General features: G+C 40.5%; 2 protein-coding genes across 7 annotated transcripts in view; one reads left to right on the top strand and one right to left on the bottom strand.

Moving 5' to 3' along the window:
* Positions 1–862: 862 nt before the first annotated feature.
* Positions 863–8,650, top strand: adck2 (aarF domain containing kinase 2). Its single transcript, XM_014471883.2, is given in 9 exon segments — positions 863–2,086; positions 2,939–3,085; positions 3,239–3,294; positions 3,296–3,359; positions 3,449–3,544; positions 3,650–3,928; positions 4,031–4,159; positions 4,415–4,468; positions 5,873–8,650. Coding segments are annotated over 9 exon segments (1,791 nt in total). The 5' UTR covers positions 863–1,261; the 3' UTR covers positions 6,014–8,650.
* The window catches only part of LOC102225031 (SRSF protein kinase 2-like), a 68,064-nt gene continuing 54,206 nt past the window's right edge, over positions 7,187–21,044 (bottom strand). For 5 of the 6 annotated variants that reach the window (XM_023349672.1, XM_023349679.1, XM_023349689.1 and 2 more), the window contains 5 exons: positions 18,777–18,877; positions 17,271–17,378; positions 17,114–17,183; positions 13,848–13,940; positions 7,187–9,323 (listed from right to left, as the gene is read on the bottom strand). In XM_023349672.1, coding sequence (XP_023205440.1) covers positions 9,139–9,323; positions 13,848–13,940; positions 17,114–17,183; positions 17,271–17,378; positions 18,777–18,877 — 557 coding nt within the window. In that variant the 3' untranslated portion in view covers positions 7,187–9,138. Of the gene's footprint in view, positions 9,324–13,847; positions 13,941–14,217; positions 14,311–17,113; positions 17,184–17,270; positions 17,379–18,776; positions 18,878–21,044 lie in introns of all 6 variants that reach the window. The other variant, XM_023349666.1, reaches the window with a different exon arrangement.

Raw genomic sequence — 21,044 nt, 5'->3', positions numbered from 1 at the left:
GGTAGAGCAGTTGTTAGCGCTGTTAATTACAGAGAGGAGGTCGTTTACATCTTGGCTGGGGCTTTGCATGTGAAGTTTGCATGCACTCTCTTTACATGTGGCACTCTGCTATTCTCCCACAGCCCAGACACATCCATGTGAGGGCGGCTGGTATCTCTAAACTGCCCTTAGATGTGAGTAATTAAGTTTGTCTAGTTAGTTTCCCGTTGATGGACCCCGAATTTCAATAACAACTGAGTGAAGACCTGTAATGTTGTTTCATATTTAAACGTGACACTTGAACGCATTTCTATGAACTTTATGTTTAGATACTTTCTAAACCAACAACACGCTTATTTAAAAACAAATACTTACTTTTGTATCAGTTGCTTGAGCCTTTTCATCCTCTTGCGTTCAACTCTAATGCTTCAAAGATACAAAAACGTCCAAATAGAATCGAACACAGGAAAGTATATTTGTCTCCATCTGGTGGCTACATGACCTCTCTACACGACACAATGTTACTTCCTTTATATACTTTATATTCATATGTTATATATATTGTTTTGTATCAAAAATTGCTAACATAAAATTGTTAATATGAAGTGCTTTGCAAAAAAAAAAAAAAAGGTGAACACGAGGGACGCTTCATTTGTAATTTGTAATCAAAATTTGATCATTAAAGGTCAGAAAAACAAGAAAGAGACATTGGATAAAAACTCGAGCAGCGACACTAACGAGATTTGAGTAAAAGACAATACTCAACTCAGAAAGTAATTAGTTATTCTATCTTCGCGCTGCATCGCTAGCTAGACTAAGGAGGTTTGGCTACCTGTACAGCGTGAAGGCCACGTGACCTCCCGGCGAAACGTCATACCCGGAAGCGAGTTGTTAGTGCAACGTTTTCATGGGTAGCTCTGTTCTCAGTGGAAATGAATGATATTTTCTAGATGTACGTTCCTGCCTATTGGGCTGTGAAATGCGTTTGTTATCCACACTGAGCGCAGAAGCACAGCAGAGGGATTTCTGCTGCAGGAAACCGCAGCTGCTGCCCTTCTGCACCGTATGCACAGGTAACGTCAGAACAGAGACACATTCGTGTATTTGGTGACAGACGGTCTTCGTCTAAGCCGCAGCTTTGTTCTTGAGGTGGAATATCTGCATTACAGCGTCGGATATTTGCATGAGAGGTCACATTCTGCTCGGTTTGGTATACTTTTATTAAAAGGGCAGAAGAAGCGAATGTGGACTCTTGCACCGAGCTAAGGGGATAGCTGACAGCATGGCCGCGATGCTGGCATTTGGAGCCAGAGGACTCCTGGTCAACCTGAGGTCCACTCTGCAAAGAGCGGGCTGCTATGCCAGATGCAGGCTCGTGCATAACCAGCGGACACGTTTGATCAAAAGAGGACAGATTCTTACTCACATACCCAAGGTCGCGCTGCTGTGTTGGGGTGCTGTCAGTGCTTCATCCTTTGCAGCCAAGTGCCAGGAAGCAACTCTTCCACCTAAGGCAGCAGACAGGAAGTCCCTTGCAAAAGTCCAAGTCCACAAAGTGGTATTCTTTCTTCGTCTCAGCCTTCGTGCTTTGGTTCTTCTCTGCAAGTTTGGTCCCCTTCTTCTCCTTTACCCCTTAGCCCTGATGTCCACCCACTGTGCGTCTTACTGGTTGAAGGCCCTGCTGTGGGTGACCGAGACCTCGGGTCCCACTTTCATCAAGCTGGGACAGTGGGCCAGCACCAGGCGGGACATCTTCTCTCGAGAGTTTTGCGAATGCTTCTCCAGGCTCCACGTCAAGGTGAGCCCTCACCCCTGGGCCCACACCAAGAAGTGCCTCCGCGCGGCCTTTGGTGAGGCCTGGAGAAGAGTGTTGGTGTTTGACAGCAAAGAGCCTGTGGGTTCGGGGTGTGTTGCCCAGGTGTACAGAGGCTGGGCCAGGGTCGGCCAGGTGGAGGACCCGTCTTTCCAGTCGATTGTAGAAGAGATGGAGAGAGAAGACCTGCTGGAAGCCTGGGAGATCCCCGGCCTCGGCGGTGTGGGTGGCGTTCTGCAGCAGGCTGGGGAGAGCAGCAACGAGAAGGAGCGCCTGATACCTGTGGCAATCAAGGCAAGTCTGAAAATACTGCAGTTACAGTGCCTTGCTAAAGTGCTCATGATACCCCCATTTTGGTTCATTGCAACCAAAAACCTCATTGGATTTTATTTAAGAGATCAACAAAAAGTAGCGTATAATGTAGTTTTTCTTTTTTTTTTTTACAGATTAAATGAAAAATAGTAACATCATTTATACTTATCCGCCCTAAGTCAGTACTGTGTAGTACCGCCTTCTGTGCAAACCTTTTGTCATGCGGGCCAAAATTGTCAAGTCCAAAGCACTCGAAGCCCAAGAAAAATAAAACTAAAATCAAGTAATTAATCTAATTTTGTTTGATTGTTTTTGTATTCAATATAGAACCAAAGCTAACAAAGAATTTTGCACGTTTGCTGTAGCAAAAAAAAGGCATCTAGTTTTCAAAATTTGAGCAAATTTAGCAGCCTCAAATTTTCAGGTAATTTCAGTCACTTTCTCTTTTCAAAATGGTTGCCATGTTTAGTCAGGTTTATTAATTAAATAAAAGTTGATTTGGGTGCAGAAAAGTTGACTTTTCAGCAAAGGTCCCTGAGTAAACATGGTTTTACTTATTATTCAAGATTGCTTATGAAGAAACAAATACATTAGTGTTCTTAACCTTTTCCCTTGAAAGGAAATCATGTCAGTAATAATTTTACCCTAAATAAAAATGGAAGCTCTCCATCTGCGTCGACCACCTGTGCTGAACAGGCCAAAATAATATCATTCTTGAACCGCAGTGGAAAATATCAAGGGTAATTAACGCTTTTGCAAGACGCTGTACATTTTCCTCTCATACCTCATGTTTTTTGCAAGTGAAGATGTGATTCATTTTTTCCTGCTCTTCAGGTGGTCCATCCAGGCGTCAGGAGGCAGGTAGAGATAGACTTGCTGCTGATGAAAGCAGGCGGCTGGCTCCTGCACTGCCTGCCCGGACTCAAGTGGCTCAGTCTGTGTGAAGTCGTCGAGGAGTTTGAGAAGCTAATGACCAAACAGGTACTTTAATTAGCGTTTGTTTTGGTTTAGTTTATTACACCAAATTACCGAACCAAATTTCTTTTTTTGCATGAATGCGGCTTAGAAATTTCCCCAGCATGTGCCGGAGGAACCTCACTGGACGTATTTTCACTTACTCTGCGTTTGCTGCAGATCGATCTTCGCTTCGAGGCCAGAAACATCGAGCGTTTCCAAGAAAACTTCCGAGAGCATCAGGTTCCCGACTCCGCTGCGACCGTTTGTCACCAGGAACATTTTAGTGGAAACCTTTGAGGTCAGCATGTGGTTTCTGAAGATAGCCGACGCCTCAAGCATTATTCAGTAATTGGAAAATGTTAGAAAATGTATTGGTTTTTTTTGTAGGAGAGTGAGCCCATTTCGAACTACCTGAGCTCTGAGATTCCTCAGGAGGTGAAGCAGAGAATAGCCAGAATGGGAGTTGACACCCTGCTGAAAATGGTCAGCTCAACAAACGTTACGACCTTTGACCTGTGTTTACATTGGCACATATTTAAAGTACTTCACCACTTTTATCAGCCATCTTCACCTACGTCTCCCCTGCAGGTGTTTGTGGACAACTTTGTCCACGGGGATCTGCATCCCGGCAACATTCTGGTCCAATATCCGAAGTCTCTCGCTGGTTCCAGCAACGCAGTTGGCGCCACGGGCGACCACCTCGGAAAGACCACCCTCACGGACTTGTTGGACACGGTGGTGGTCAGCGTCAGACCGGGCCCGTGTCCTCTGCAGCTGGTGCTGCTGGACGCCGGCATCGTGGCTCAGCTCAGCGACCACGACCTCGCCAACTTTAAGGCCGTCTTCACGGCGGTGGTGCTGCGCAAGGTATTAGGAACTTTAACTGTCATTCAGTAGGGGAAGTACGCTTTTGATGTTAGATAACTATCAAATGTATATATAGATAAGAGGACCTGTGGGGTTTTGCAGGGCGACAGGGTGGCGGAGTTGATTTTGCACCATGCCCGAGCCAACGAGTGCAAAGATGTGGCGCTTTTTAAGAAGGAGATGGCCGAGTTGGTGGATCATGCCGTCAGCAACACCCTCTCTCTGGGAAAGGTGTTTTTGCCTTTCATCTAACTTTGTTTTCTCAATCGTAATAGATGTGTTGTAAATAAAAGCGTAATCTTTTAGGGTTTAAATGTCTTACCCCTAAGACATTTAGGGGTAAATGTCTTAGGGGTAAGACATTTAGCTACAAGTTAATAAACTTGTAGCTCAACTCATGTTGCTTTCATTAAAGAGTTTGATGTTTTTGGTGCTACTTTTACTGATGATCTGCATCAGTAATGTTCATCTTTTGTCTGTTTTTAGATTCGAGTAGCTGATTTGCTCTCTAAGGTGTTTGGCTTACTCATCAAGCACAAGGTAAAGTATATTTCCTTTGTGATCTAAACTTTTAAACTTACATGTTTAAACTTTCTGATTATCATAATGAAGTGACATGGAAAAAAATAAAGAGGAGTTGAAATTATTATTATTATTTCTCTGAATATTAACATCCAGAAGCCAGATACCAGCGGGTATCTTTGCAAGAGGTTTGTAAATGGCTTTATGTATTTTACAAACACACAAAGTAACTGTTCTGAGTAAAGCAGAGGCATCAAAACTGTTGCCATGTGGGCCAAAACGGTCAGTTTTAAAGTAATGGAAAGGCACCAAGTTTAGATTATTTTTTTATCTGAGCTGTAAGTCATTGGGAAGCTTTGCCTCGTTTAAGAGATGCACAAAACACCCTGCCAGCAACGTTTGAAAACCAACATTTATTTCTAATATCTTTGGATTTCTTTTTTTGTCTTTATTTTGAGCTTCATCAAAAAGAAGACATGTCTCACTCTATTGCTTTACTTAGCTGAGCTTACTACCTAGACCTTCTGTTGAGTAAAAGTCACTGGATGTTTGTTGTCCTTTTTACTATGAGCTGGAAGCAAAAGCAAAAAACATGGTGGACAAAAGATGAGCACTTTGTCTCATACCTTCCATTTTTAAAAACTTTAATTAATCTGTTTCCTTTCTGAAAGGCATCTGTTCTGGCAGAACCATTTTGGTATCCTGTAGGGAACATTTGGGAGGCAAATGTCAGGAAAATGTCCCCAATTTAAAATGACATTCTACTTGTTCACTCTCTGCTGCTTTTTACATTTCTAAAGCAACACATAAAAAAAAAAACATTATTATTTTTTTTTTAGAAAATACAGTAATGCAAAAAAAAAAAAAAAAAAACAATGTAGTATTTGCCTTTGTATATTTCTTCTCAAATGTATCTCTAGTATGTAATATAGTTATGTTCTTTATTTAAACCACAAAATAGACTGAAAGGAAACATCAGTGAGAAGATTTGTTTTTTTTCTCGTTGTTTTGGGTTTTAACCCTCTATGGCATGACTTTTTATTTTTGTGGGGAAGAAATATTTTCCTGCATTCTTTGGGAGCTTGGTGGTCCCTAATTACATGTCAATCATAAAATCGGACTCTGACACCTCCTGGAACCAGATTTGGGTTTGTTGCCTCAGGGTAACATTGGTCTAGAACACCAAGATTGTCTACACTGATTATGAGAAATGAAATACAAATCAAACAAAAACTATATTCATAAAAGAACTATTTTTTGGACAAAAATATGTCAAAAATCATGCCCCCCAAAAAATAAAATAAAGGAGCAATGTGAGGTACAGCTATGTGGTTTGTTGCCTGAGGGCAACGCCATGCCATAGAGGGTTAAGTCAAACAGTGGTGTTGCTACCTTTTATTCTTCATTGACGGTGTTTTTCAGGTGAAGCTGGAGAGTAACTTTGCGTCCATTGTGTTTGCCATCATGGTGCTGGAGGGGCTGGGAAGGTCGCTCGATCCCGACCTGGACATCCTGGATTTGGCCAAACCCCTGCTGCTGAAGAACTGCGCGTCGCTGCTCTGACGCGCACGCGCTCCCCGTCAGCAGACGCAGCTGTGACAGGGAGACGGGCAGCTGTGCAGTTAGTAGGTGAATTTGCAGGTACTATGTTTCTACAATACATCCTCTTAGTACCGTTTCAGTGGGTTTTCTTCAGAATTGCAATGCAACGTTCCCCGGTAGATCCCGAGATCATTTCATTATATTCCAGCAGAGTCCAGGACGTCAATGCCTCACGGTGGTGTCTTTTATTTTTTTAGTGGCTGCAACAACTTTGATTCCTTTTGTTTACGCTTTGTCTCCTGCAGTCTGTATTAAGTGGGAGCTTTTCATACATCGACATGAACTTTAAAAGCACACTCACTGATGAGAGTTGATACATTTTACAGAAATAGTTTACTAATCAGTGAGTCAGACGCATGATGTAATCGGAGGGCATTTCAGTAACTATGTAAGATGAAATGACAGAATCCTAAAAGAAACCCAAGCTGCTTCTCAGTTACCTGGTTTTCTTTTAAATTGGTGCCTTGCTCAAGTATTCCTGTCCCTTAAAACACTTCTTCCCCCCATGTTAAAACCACAGACCTTTTTGTATTTATTTGGAATTTCGTTATACCAACCCAACCGAGCGCAGAATAGTGACCTACAATCACAAGATTTATGTTTTGTTTTGCTTTAAAACGCCCAAAATGTGAAAGAAAGTGTGGTGTGGATTTGTATTCAGTCCTCTTGAGGGAACATCTTGAGACAAATGTTTTCCAATTCTGTGTGACGTAGCAGCCAAAATGAATGAATGAGCATTGTTTTCAAGTTTCAAATACAGAAAGGCATTTTTTTTTTAAATTCTGTTGACATGTATGCACTACTGTATATTTGTTGTGGTTGAAAGGGTATGAATACTTTTGAAGGCACTGTGTAGATGTCTTTCATCCCTGCAGTGTTTATCTTCTTTTAATATTTTATGGATTTTGTTTTAGTGTTGATCACAAAACTGTAAAATATGTACTGATAGCTAACTGTACTCAGTTTTTTATGTATTTTGATTGCCTGTTATAAGACGTACTCTCTTCCAACATTCATGCCATTAAAATGTAATACAATCTAATTTTGATTCTTTTCCTACTTTTGCCTGTGTGGTCTCTAACCGCGACGATGAACTCCAAACCAAAACAAACGACTACATTCAAAACAAAAGAATCCATTAATCTACAATTTATTAAATCTGTCAATGAAAAACAGACAAAACTCAATTCTGTCGATGTCATCAGGAAGAACAGTCAGTATGGCTGAGCAATGAAGATCGAGAGGATTCGGTGCAAAAAATTGGGGCGGAGGGGCAAATGGGGGGGGGAAAAATCTCATCACATACCCTTTATTGCAAAACAGTTTTTCTTTTCATCACCATAAACGGCCCATAGAGGGCAGCACTGTTCAAGTAAAACGGGAGGGGAGAGGTGTTTTTATTTCTTAAAAAAAAAAATCAATAATAATATTAATAATAATAATGACAAAACAAATAAAAACATCTCTAATAGACAAACACAATCACCTCAGTATAAGACAATTTTCTGTTACGGTCACAACAACCACAGAGAAGTTGTTTTTTTTTTCCACCCTATATTTTTAATGAATTAAATAGTTTTTAAAAATATCTCACCATTTAATTATAATCATCTTTTTTTTTTTATTTATTGCGAAAAATAGGCAACTGGATTAATTCTGATGATTCAAGATTTGTGTGTGTGTGTGTGTGGGATTAAGTAGACAGAGATGGAGAAACTTCTCAGAGTGTTGGCACTGAGACGAGCCTTGCAGTACTCCCATTCTGTCACCAGGTGGCAGCACGAGTCCGTTTGAGCATTCCTCCCAAGTTTTAGTCGGAGGCAGAATGTCCGGTTCCTGTTTCTCCGAAGGGGAAGTCAAGTACTGCCAACAACAACCAGTTTTTTGTTGTTGTTATTTTTCTTTTATTTTCTTTTGGAATGATACTTGGGGTTTTTGTCCACAAATTTGTCCACAATCGCTTATTTGGGTTGCGAAATCTAGTTCTATGTACAAAGGTTTCAAATCCCTGAAAGACATTTACAAAGACAAGTGCAACCTTCCACGTTACCGCCCCCTTCCTGGAGAGGCTCAGGGATAGTCGGGGTTCCTCCAGAGGGCAAAAAGACGGGTGGGTCGGCTGGGCTAGTACCAATCAGATCTAGTAAACGTGCCATAGAAAGAGTCAAGAAAAATTGTTCCTAGGAATGAAGTCAGAAGAGAATGTCAAAACCTCGGAGAGAAAAGTGTTGATCCTTAATAGGAAGGTGGAGGAGGTCAGCGATATTTCCTAAAGATGAACTGAAACCAGAACCCATCATTGGCTCGTCATATTCCTTCCTGCCCATTCAGCAGTCACTCCATGCATTTTCAAAATAAAGTCATTTAACCCCAAGCAGACTCTTCTCCAGGTTAATACTGATTGTTTTGATTATAAACCTTTTCTGCATCAGTGTGATGTCCTCTTTTCTTCCCCTTGCAGTTCCAGTTCAGGACCGTAGAGGATGTTAAAAAGCCATGTTGGGTGAGATGAGCTTTTCTCTTTTTTTCTTCTAGGACTGGATCCATGGAAGAGAGCACGCTGTAAACTGTGACGTCTGATGTTGGTACTCCTTTAAGGTGGTTATATTTGGGGGCATAGGCACAAACGTTCATTCTCTCGCAAATTAACACACACCCACACTTACAGGCTCCAGTTGTTCATGGAAGATGGAGCTCTGGGCCGTCTGTCAGTAGTGCAACAAAGGTTCTTGTTGACTCTTCTTACTGTGGAGGTCAACAGCTTTCAATAGTTTAAACTAAGAAGAAGACAACAGATGAAGAAGAGGCTAACGTCTTGATGCCGGAAGAGGCAGCAACATTTTTGTTCTCGCCAATGAAACCCATCCTCTCATCCTACAGTTCCTTTTTGTTGTAGAAATGGCCAGTAGCTTGTTTTTACATTCCCCATGTAGGAGTAAAGCCTGGTTAGGAGCGCTTGGAATGAAGAGGAGGGAAGCGTCTCTTTACGCGACGGCTCCACTTGCTGCCAACAGAGGTCGATGTTTGGGCTCACAGTTGGGGGAGGGGGAAGAGGAAAGGAGATGGGATGTGATGGAAGTTTGCGGCTATGAGCTGAGCCAGGGGTGGTTTAGGCATTCCCCGGCCGAGGCCCTCTTCTCAGGCACCATCTCCAGCATGGGCAGCAGGAACTGAGTGAAGTGGCCGGCGTCTTCGTGCGACCAGCCGTATTTTTCGACCAGCACGTCGAACAGAGACCACGGCTTCAGCTTGGTGATGTGCCGCAGCTCGCCTGCAGGGAGGCACACGGAGCACAGTTAGTATTGGCACCCAAATAAAAGGGATAAATATAGAATAGATCTCCAGCCTAATCCATCGACTTTAGCTTGCCCCGGCCATTCGTACTGCAAAGCTTTGCACATTTCACACATTAAACATTAAGGTTTTAGAAGTTAAGCACCGATTTTCCCAAAGAAAAACAAGGGGTAGACCCTCATAGATGAAAGAACACAAAGATGTTTTCAACACTATTGATAGATGATGTGACATCTATTTGATATACTAATAAAGGCAGTATTGTTACCTATAACAACTTTTTCTTTTCTTTAGAATTGTAAAATTATCCTATAAGAGTCTGTAATGAAAACTTGCATAAACATTGATGAATAAAGATGTTTGTGGGCAAGGTTACCGGTACCAATGTATACAGGGGTTTTAAAGGTTACAGTTTCAAAAACATTTTTTCCATCATGCCGTTTGGGATTTAAAGAGCTTTTAATGAGAGTTTCCACCTCCCGAATGGACCTTGGGGTCACGCAAGGTTGCCATCTCTTACAGCACACTGCTGGTTAGCTGGCTGGAAAAAGGCTCCTACATTTTCCTCTTGCGTCAAAGAAAAATTGTTTGGAAATACTTGGAAGTCGTCAAAACCACAGACAGCCATGTTGTTAATACTAAAAGCACCAGCAGACAAGGCAAGACCATTTTTAATAGTTAGTTAGCTGCTACCTTAGATTTTTTTTTCTGTGTGATCATGCTACAATACTATGAAACCATGACTTTTTAGCCAAAGTTATACCGTGAGAATCTCATGATGACCCATACCCACTCACTGATGCAAGAAGAGCTCAGGAATTATAGTTTTATCGTACTTCAACGTCTAGGACACAGGTGTCAAACTCCAGTCCTCGAGGGCCGCTGTCCTGCAGTTTTTAGATGTGCCACAGCTACAAAACACTGGAATGAAATGACTTAATGACCTCCTCCTTGTGTAGATCAGTTCTCCAGAGCCTTAATGACCTAATTATTCTATTCAGCTGTGGTGCAGCAGAAGCACATCTAAAAGTTGCAGGACACCGGCCTTTGAGGACTGGAGTTTGACACCCCTGGTCTAGGACAATGGTTCAGAACTCCAGTCTTGGTCGGGTGCATTCACTGACCACAAAAATATTGGATATTGGGATTTCTCCTGCATCTTTAAAATGTCAGTTGGGCCAAATAATTTTCAATTCATATGAAGGCAGCAAAGTTCTCATTCTAAATCCCTTCGTCTACAATTTACAAATGTGTTACCTTTAAGGAAACTAGTAGTAAACAAGTAGTAATAGAATGACAGTCCACTTTTTTACGGATTAAAACCAAAATTTTATGTTTAGCATTAGTGAGCAAGAGTCTCAGTGCAGGGTAAAGAGTTTACATCCAATTCAATGTCACATTAACATCACTAAGACCCACTTGTAATCAAGGCACAGAAAAATGGTTCATTGTTTAGATCTTTTTCAGTTTTACTTGTAAAGTTCCAGTCGGTCTAAAATAATCAGAAACTTTATCCCGTTTTTTTTTTGTGTTTTTTGGTAGCAATGTTAAACATGACCAGCATGTGACGACAAGGAACATGTGAGCAGCAGCTCTTTTGCTTACCAGCTGCCTGCCTCATTATTTTTACGTCACAGATATCATGTTATGCATTAAGATATTTACTTTTTAAAGAGACTCTTTTCATTGGTATAAATGGTTATTTATTTATTTATAGCACAATTCGATGGTCTGCCTGGACAAATATGTTACATAAAAAAGCGACAGACACCTTTTTCATGGGCCCCAATTATTTGACAATCAAACAGAACAGCAGCTGATTTCACTAATTACTTCACCTCTTTCTATTTATGGGATTGCTAATCAGTAAGGTGCTGCATCATTGTTGTGAAAGCCTGCAGAGTCTTGGCTGAACGCCGGGCTGACAGAAGGCAGATGGACAGAAAGAGAGAGAGGGACAGGACGATGACCGAAAACGAAGACGCAAATAACGTGCTCGTTATTGAGGAAAAGATGGTAATAGTTGGCTGGGAACACCGCTCTGACAGGGAAGAAAGAGCCTTGAGACTGGTTAATGATGGGGCTTGACCAGTAGGTTCGCTTAAAACCACGGCTTCCATGGTAACCTCTTCACACGGCGGCAGAACGTCATCCATTTATCAGCCGTTCTGGCTGGAGATTAAGAAAAATATTTTAAGGCAATTTTAGCTTATGCAGGGTTTCTTTAAGACCTTTTTAAGACTATTATGGATGAAATTTAAGACTTGTATCACAAAAGAAAATTGTACATTTTATACAGCAGTGCTAAGAGTTTTTGCACAGAATGTGCATATTATCACGGTACACGGTGATAATATGTACAAGTGAGCCAGTGGTGAGGACAAACGTCCAGCCAACTGGAAAATTACCAATGATTGACGCAAAAAGCTACCTAGCTAGCTAGAAGGGGTATATTAGCAGCTAGTTACCATTAGCCTCAACTGCCTCGAGTTACAGAACCTAATCAAAATGTCTGTGTGTAACTCAAACTTTCGCCGACTTATAAGTCGGACGAGAAAAATAAATTATATTTGCGAGATTAAATAGACCTGCTACAACCAGCTTTAAGACCTGTGATCAATGTACTTGAAATTTCTTCCTATAATTTAAGACTTTTTAAGGATGCGTAGACAGTCTATGTGTTCCCAATAGTTTGATAAAAATCATCATGCATGAAAAATAAAAAAAAACAAGGTCAAAGCGGCCCACTTCAGCGGCCAAGCGGCGAACCCCCACTTCCCCCGAGGAACAGAACGGGGAAGTCGGTTCAGATTAACGGAGCGCCGAGAGATAAAAGGGTGAACAGTGAGACATCAAGTGCATGCTCAGAGACAACTTCAAAGCCAGAAGATTCAGATCTCATGACACACAAAGGAAGGATTTATGAGCAGAAAAGAAAACGCCAAAAAGAGAACCTTAAAAAGCGAACGAATGACAGAGTGCAAAGGTTAGCAGCTTGATCGGACACAGGTCTGTCCACTTACCAGGCTTAGAGAGGAGCAGAGCCACAGAGGAGAGAGACATGCTAATGGCAGCTCTTACAGATACATTTATATTTCTTTAATAGTGACATAGAACCCGTCAGATTTTTATCTTAGTTAAAGCCCTGGTAGTTCTCAATAAACTTCACATCTTTACAGCTTATTTCACTCCCAAACAATCACTTGACATGGACATAAAATCTGAAGGTTGCTATGGAGACTGGCTGATCTCTACATTAAACTCTCAGTGATCTTTGGAGATATTTCTTTCTCCACGTTCCCCATCAGCCTGCTCACTGTGTGCGCTCAGAAACAGAAGTGACACTGAGCCCAATGCTGCTTACGGCTTTAACTCTACTTGTCATTTAGATTTTAAAAAATTAATGGGTTTTTTTAAACATTTTCTCAAAATTTAAGCATGAGTGTATGCTGATGCAAAAGCTGCATTCATCTAAAAGCTTTTTATGCATATTTCTCAGGCCAAAAGATAAAATGATTTAAAGCTGAGTTGTGCAACCGGGTAATTATTAGGACTGCAACTAATGATTAATTTAGGATAAAAAATTTTCTGATGATTAATCAGAAGTAAAATTAGCACATGCTGCAGATTTTCTGTCTAACTTAAATATTTTATGCAATATTTATTTTATAAAATATTTACAATATTTACAATATTTTATACAATATTAGAAATACATTAAAAATACAAACAAACAAGCAATTTAATTCCATTTTAAGTTAAAAAAAAAAAAACACCTAATTGCCTGAAATGCAATAAAAGCATTCCTTTGGGTACGTGTGATCATTTGGAGCAAAGTACTCGAAGCTGAGCCCTTATTGCTTAAACTAACATCAATACAGTGCAGGGCTGATCGTTTTTAGGATTAACCAATTAGTATTTGGGCAGCAAAGAGAGACTTTTTGTTTTTCTTTTACAGAATTTGAACCAGGTGAAGCTAAAAATGCCAATTGAGTTTTGAGTAGAACAGATAAAGACAAAAGAAGGCTTTTTCTATTTTAAATGGGGTATATACAGTACGTTTATATATATATTGTACAGCTTGGGCATAATTGTCGGTCTGATTGCGTTGTTCTTTCAGCAATTGGCTTCTGTTGACTACAGTTAGCGATTAATCAATTACAAAATTACTTATTTCAATTAATCAGGATTAATCGTTTCAACCTTAGTAGTAGTAAGATTTGCTCATCAGTTGAGTTATACAATATGTGTGCTGCAAGTGGAAAAAAATCCTTACAACTAAGGATTTAGCACAAAAAAAACTTAAGATTTTGACCAGGTTTTCTAAACTTTTGAGAGGCATTTCACATTAACGGCAAAAAGAGAACCTGCCGTGACTTCATACTTACCCGTACTCTGCCTGAGAGTTCCTATGAAAAACAAAAACTCGTCCAGCTTCTGACCCCCACATTCACTTCCTGCTACCACCCAGGATGAGGCCTCCACCCACGGTTCAGTTTACCTTTCTTGGAGAAAAACTCTCGGCTGAACTTCCCAGCAGCTACCACTTTGCGCGGGACCTTCCCGAGGAGCTCCGTGACCAGAGCGATGTGGTCTGCCCCCACCATCACATACGTCACAAAAGGGAACAGGCACGGTTCAGCGTGACAGCATGCACACACACGTCAACACACACATGCCGTCGGCTGCACGGCCGCCGACACACACTGCCGCCCCCGAGGGACACGTTTGGAGGCCGAATACTGATCGTTCCCGCTTTTAATCGACACGCCCAATTGGCGGCAAATTGAAACAGTCTGCTTGTGTCCGTTTTCTGTCCCTCTTTGACATCCGTGTGTCTCAGCGCCACCCAGCTCTCAGGCCATCGCTACCTCTTCTGTTGAAGAACTCCCGGGAATACTTTCCAGAGAGCGCAAAGTGCCTCGGAATGCAGCCCAGCAGCTCTATGATGTGGGCTATGTGGTCTTTTGGGGAGGGAAGAGGAGCAGAAGAAGAAAGGGGAAAAGCAAATAGAAAAAGTTGAGTGAAAGACAAAAAGTAAAGGGAGAAACGGAATCAATAAAACAAGAGAGTAAGTAAAAAAAAAATTTAAACAAAAAAACGGGGAGGGACGCAGAGAGGGAGGAGGAAGAAGGAAACAAAAAACGACAATCAGAGATTATGAAGAAGGATAAACACGTTAATAAGCTGCGACAACACGGGATGAAGTAGTGAGGAAATGAGACGAATAAAAAGCAACGGGCCCTGAAATAACGACTCTGAAACAACGCGGGCTCAGTGGTGGGGGAACAAAAGTTGCTTCCGTGGAAATCGGGATGAAACCAACGTCGACTCGGGTCCTGGTGTCAAACAAAAAACAACAACAAAAAAAAACGAGTAGAAAGTAGCCGACCGAGCGAGGAGAAAAACAACAAGATGGAACAAAATCAGAGAGCTGGAAGAGATGGAGGATGAGAAAAAAAATGTTTCAGCCTGCATGCAGATAGAAGCACCGGGACGTGACAAACTCATGTGGCTCTGATTCGTACGTTACGATCTGTTACCTTTTTGCTACAGGGTTCGTACGTTTTCCCCGCCGTAAAATTCAACAACTTTTCAAGCATTGTACATGTAAGTTTTTAAACGTTTCCAGCACAACACTTTGGAGATAAAAACAATACAAATTAACTAAAAAAGGACTATTTCAATTCACTAGTTTATGATGTCATTTATTACTCTAATTGATATCTTGTGATAGTACCCTACGTTATGCAGCAGAATGAGATTAACTAAAAGAAAGCTAAATTTTATGTTTATACATGTCTCTCTCTCTCTTACACACCTGACTGTGTGTAAGAGAGCAAAACACTAATTTAACAAAAAGTTCCCCAATTTCAATAAGGTTGTTAACGCAAAAAAAGGTAACATAAAACATAAGCCAACAATCTTTCTTTCAATTACACAGATAAGTCACAGAGCCATTAGAAATAATAAGTATTATTTCCACATAGTGTCTTTACTGAAACCAATTGAAGTTAATTAACTTAGAGAGTTTAAGTTTGGATTACTTATGTTGAAGTAATCCAAACAAATCATGTTAACCTAAATGACCAAATTTATAATATACAATGTAAAAAAAAAAATAAAGACGAAATTTCTAAAACGTTTTCTGGCATTCAGTAAAATAGAAAGAATGTTGGTAATTCTAACCGACCTAAACAACATAAGGTTTGTTCTGATTTAACTTCAGACAGTGAGGGAAAAAAAACGTTTTTATTAGCTGTAGCAAAATGTACAGCTAATAAAGAATCAAACCTTAAATTGCTCTTTATTGCAAACCCGTGCAGCCTGAATTTTAAGGCGTTTGCACAGAAATGAAGCACTTCCCAAACCTTGAAAACACTTCAGTGAAATTCAAGCATTTTCAAGGATTTCAAGCACCCGTATGAACCCTGTTGCTAGGTTTCGCATGGCAGGGACAGAAGGACGCCAGCGACGCGAGCTTTCTCCGTACGAGAGACGCGATTTGCGGCGAGCAGTGAGATGAAGACGGAGGCACAGCGGCAGAGTTGAAGGGTGAGGATTTAAAGTCGACAGTGGACAGGAGGATTTGGGGAAAGGGATTCCTAAACTGAGCTTACGTCATCAGTTTTTCCATCTACAACACATTGCTAAAATGATCTCCATTGCTCGGCCTGATCGTTTTGCAAAAAAAGACAAGACATCTTAATGTCCACGTAGTTTCTTTACTGAAAAACTGTTAAAGTTAATTAACTTGGAGAGTTTAAGCTCTCATTCGAACAACGGGGAGACATCATGAAGTCAGTTTGTGGAATGTAAGACAGTCTGCTGATGATGTGGACGTACAGTACTGGTGAAAAGCTGACAGACTCTTTAATGGTGCGTTCTGACGTTCTTTTTTCAGGGTGTGCACAACAAACAACTTCAGTGAATTTATTTTTTCAAAACTACACCTAGCAGGCTTAAGCATAAACCCCTCCCCACCTAACATTTAGCTAAGTGAATCTTAGAAAGTCACTCCTGTTCAAACACGTTCTATAGCCACCAGCAAGCATCTGGTTTACAGAGAGAAAAACAAAACAGATCCATCAGAAAAAAATAAGATCCATCCTTGCCATTGCTAAATTTTAGCAATGGCGAGGTAAGATATTGGTTCTTAAAATACAAAAATTCTGAGAATAAATGTTTATGGAAAGTTATAAAGTTGTTGTTTATAAGAAAAAGAAAAGTCATGTGACATTTAAACGTCTAAATTAGTTGTATTTGGCTGGCCTGAGAGCAGATATGGCTTTTGAGGCTGTAAATTTGCAGATAAAATTAAGCTTTTGAAGTGGTCTCAATCACAACCAACCTTTTTTTTTTTTTTCTTTTCTTTAACAAGCTAGAAGTAAGTAAAAACGATCAGATGTAATTATCCCAGGAGTTTGTCGATGGCTATAAGAAGAGTTTGGTTGATGTTCAAGTTGCTAAGGAACACATGATCAACTATTAGTCGAGCGAATGTATCTATTTGAGTGTGCAGGTATAATTTTAACCACAAAAAAAAAATAAAATAAAATCTAAGTTTTGAAGTATCCTACTACAGCATTTGAAAATCTCTGATGTTGCTTGTTGTGATTTAATCCCAGCCTGAATAAAGAACGATCCAAACGTATCTTCAAAAGCCCAGAATTAATAAAACATTTACTAAGTATCCAGGACAGATTTCAATAGTCTGGAACACGTAAAATAAAACTAATCCATACAACATTTTACTGAAATACTCACCCTCGTCCCGCGAGTAGTCCTCTCCAGAGTGAGGCTCAAACAGATAATCTCCTGTGGCCAGCTCAAACGCCTGACAGAAAACAATATTGTAACAATAATAACAGAAGGGATGTACGATGCGATGTGTCGTCTGCGTTTTGGACTCGGTTCTGTTCACCATGCAGGCGGTGCTCCAGATGTCCGCCGGCGTACCGTATCCGGCTCCTATCAAGACCTCAATGGAGCGGTACTGTCTGGTCTGGATGTCCTCTGTGAAGTGCTTGTGCTGTTCAGGGGAGGACGAAAATGGTGGAAGCATTATGTTGGTGTGAACGTTTCTGGATCGACAAGAAACCACCAAAAATTCTCCCCCTACTGAAGTATTGCTTCTTTTTGTTATTATTATTATTATTATTATTATTATTATTATTCGAGCGTGAGACACCATTTCTGTTTTCTCATCAACCGCTTTCTGCGCTTCTGCTTTTTATTCCTGCATGTCGGCTTATGTAAGACCAAAGATTTCTCAGCCGCTGCTGTGTTTGTAGCTGCTGGATCGCACCTCCTGCCAGCGCATTCAGCTCAGCAGCCTGGATTTAATGATTTTCTGCTGGCTGAAAAAAAAAAAATACAAAGAGGCCAGACTGACGGCAAACGGTACGACTGGAACGCTGTCTGGTGGCTGTCGTGTTCCTGATGCTCTTCACCTCCAACACAGACCAGTTCGTTCCTGGTTTATTCTGCTTGCTTTGCCAATATTTGGAAGCCATGTTTCTAAAGGGAGTAATTTGGTCCAATTCCACCTTAAATGTTAAATGCCTTGTGAAACTAATTTACATTTTTTTAGATTGTGTCACATCATATTGAACAACAACATAGATGTGATTGTGATTTGTATGATAAACCAGCACAAAATAGGCCACTATTATGCACTTATTATCATTATTAACAATGACATTCATGTTATGCTTTGGGAAGGAAAAGTGTGTGTTACCTTTCATTTCGTTTCACAAATGCAAATCTGAAAAGTGCGGTGTGCATTTCTTTTCAGCCACCCAGGGTCTCTATCAGCTTTGCAGCCTAGAGACGGAAATTTTAGCCAGTTTTTGTCCGACTGAATAATTTTCATCGTCTTGCCACGAACTTGCAATTGAATTTAGGGATTGTACTTTGACTGGACCACTTTAATACTCAAGTGTGCTTTGCTTTAATTACATTGTAGCGCTAGCTGTTACTGTTTCCCCAGCAAAAAGGGGGCAACTACAAAGGTGCCCCACACTTTTCAGATTGGTCTCTTGTAAACTCTTGTATCGCTTGTGAGTTGTGAAACGCTTTGTGTTTAACTATAACATAAAATCCTCATAAAATACAATCGAATTTGTGGTTCGAATGCAGCAAAACATTTCAAATTTAGATGCAGTTCTTCTGCACCTTGGGAATATTACAAATTTATCCTGCAATAAAAAACAAAACCAAATGATCTCCCATCATAAGCAACGCTACACTTGCTTATGACATATCTTTTTTTTAAAGTATCTGATCTTGATATTCAGCGCCAAACGTTGGAATGTGTTTTCCATTTTCATTTACTGATATTAAAACGGCTACAGAAAAACAAACATGACTATGGAAATGTTCCGGCTTTTTCAAGCATAACCCATTAAAAGTCCGGTTTTCCTCTCACCACCCAGCAGGCGTTTCCGAGGTCAGCGATTTTGACTCTGATGGAGTCGGCGTTGCGGGCGTCTAGCGGGTTGATCAGGAGGTCTGCAGCTCTGGCCCTGACTGGGTGTGGAGAGAGCGTCACAGTTAGCGCTGGAACATATAAAACACCAATCAATTCATCTTGTCTTGCAGATGCATGAGAAAATTTCCCCCCCAAAAAAATCCTCTTTAATTTTTGTACATTTATTCAGCGGGATTTAAAAATAATAATTGCTGTTTTCACTCTTTCATTCATATAAATTTTATGTAAATTAATTGTTAAAAAAACCCTATTTGTTAAGATTAAAAAGAAAACAATAAGATGTTTGTTAATCTTTATAGTCACAAAATGGCCAAAAGAAAAATATAAGCCGTATTTTTCGGACTATAAGCCGCTGCTTTTTCCCCCACGCTTTGAACCAAGCGGCTTACAGCCCCGTGCGACTTTTCTGTGGATTTTTCTTCAGCCACCAGGGGGCTCTTTTAGCAGGAAGTGAATCATTGGAAGTCAAAATTGGAAATCAAAGTAGAAAGCGCTGATTTTCATTTAAAACAAGCACATGCTAGCAGCAGGCACGACGGAGAAATTTCTTCAAACTCATATAATGCAGTTTTTAAGTTGAAGGCCGCTGCACGTAAGCTCGGCGTGAAGGAATCCATGGTTCGGCGTTGGAGACGGAGGGCAGCGTCCTTAATAGCAGGTTTATTAAGGACACAGCCTTCTGCTGCGTCCTTGAGAGCGGCGGAGATACCAGCAGCTTATAGCCCGGTGCGGCTTATATATGCATGTTTCCAGTTTTTTGTTGTTGTTGTTTGTTTTTTTTTTAAATGTAGGTGCGGCTTATAGTGAGGTGCGCTTTATAGTCCGGAAAACACGGTACCTAAAGCAGCAATAATTAACTGCAACTGTGATGAATAAGGCAGGGGGGGAAATTCCAGGTTTTCTCCAAAATACAGGGTTTCCTCTACATGCAACTGCTCAAAATAAAAGCTGCCACACCTTCAGAATGAATTTCTTTCTTCAATATATGTTAAAACCTACATTTGAGCATTTATACTAACCATGGTCACTCTGAAGCGTATTGAAACATCATGAAATATTAAAACTGACTTTATTTTTAAAAAAATAACACTTGGTCGTCTGACTGTGAAGACGGCTACTGTGCGCTGTGCTACTCCCAGGAGTGAAGTAAACTAAAGATGACGGTCCAAAGTAGAGGAAAAGGCGAAAGATAGGCACCTAAAGAAGGTAAAGTTGGATGTATTTTTAGTTGACGCTCAAGTGAAAACGACCCTAATCTTACATATTTTGCATTTGAACAACAGTAACGTAGTTAATCAATAGAGTTTGGCCTTCAGACCTCTTCAATAACTGAGAGACACCTGCTGCAGACAAAAAGAGCTTACACACCAGCAGACGCGTAATCTTACATCAAGCAGCTGCTTCAGCAACAGTTCAAGGTAATGATAGTAAAATGTCAAACGTAGGTGGATGAGTAACTGATACTGAGTCATTATAAACAAGCAGAGAGGGACGAGTTTTGGTGGAAAACTTTGAATCAGCCTCTAAAACAGAGTTTTAGAGTTTTCGTGCAGTTATCTCACATTAGTTTGCAGATCCGAATGTTCCGTCTCTGTAGACATTATTCAGTTATGTGTCAATTTAATCTGGGAAGAAGATTATTATTGCAGATGTGCAGTAACCTTACAACAAGGTGTTTGACAGTAATAATAAAAACTCCGCTTGGATCCTTCAAAGCTTTGAGACTCGTGCCTATACTCATGACTATTAGATGTCTTTTGGAACTTTATTTAATAATTGATCTATTATCTGTGTATATATTTGGTATGTTATTATAATGTGGTCTCAGCACTATAATGTGGTTCCCTGTAGGCAGGGGTGAAAGTAGTTTTACATTCTTGAGGGTACTATAACAAAACTGTATATATATATAATTGCTTCTTTGTGTTCCTTGGAGTTTCTATACTGATTAATTTTTTTTGCAAAGTGATAAGAGCTGGGTAGCTCTACAAAATGGAGCCATGTTTCCCTCAGTCCACTGGCTGCAATATTGACACCTTGGCGATGCCATGAGACCTAAAATTTGAACATCATGGCATGGAGTGCATTAAAGTTTTCCATGTCTGGCATATAACTATTCATATTAGCTTTTAAACTGGTTATATTGATCCTGTGTTCAGATAGAGGGATAATCAGTGGGCCTAGCATCATGACCTGTTTGTTCTG

This window comes from Xiphophorus maculatus, chromosome 2, assembly GCF_002775205.1.
Source record: "Xiphophorus maculatus strain JP 163 A chromosome 2, X_maculatus-5.0-male, whole genome shotgun sequence".
NCBI classification, from domain to species: domain Eukaryota; kingdom Metazoa; phylum Chordata; class Actinopteri; order Cyprinodontiformes; family Poeciliidae; genus Xiphophorus; species Xiphophorus maculatus.
Note: the sequence above shows the minus strand (reverse complement) of the source record. Positions and strands in the feature narration are given on the sequence as shown.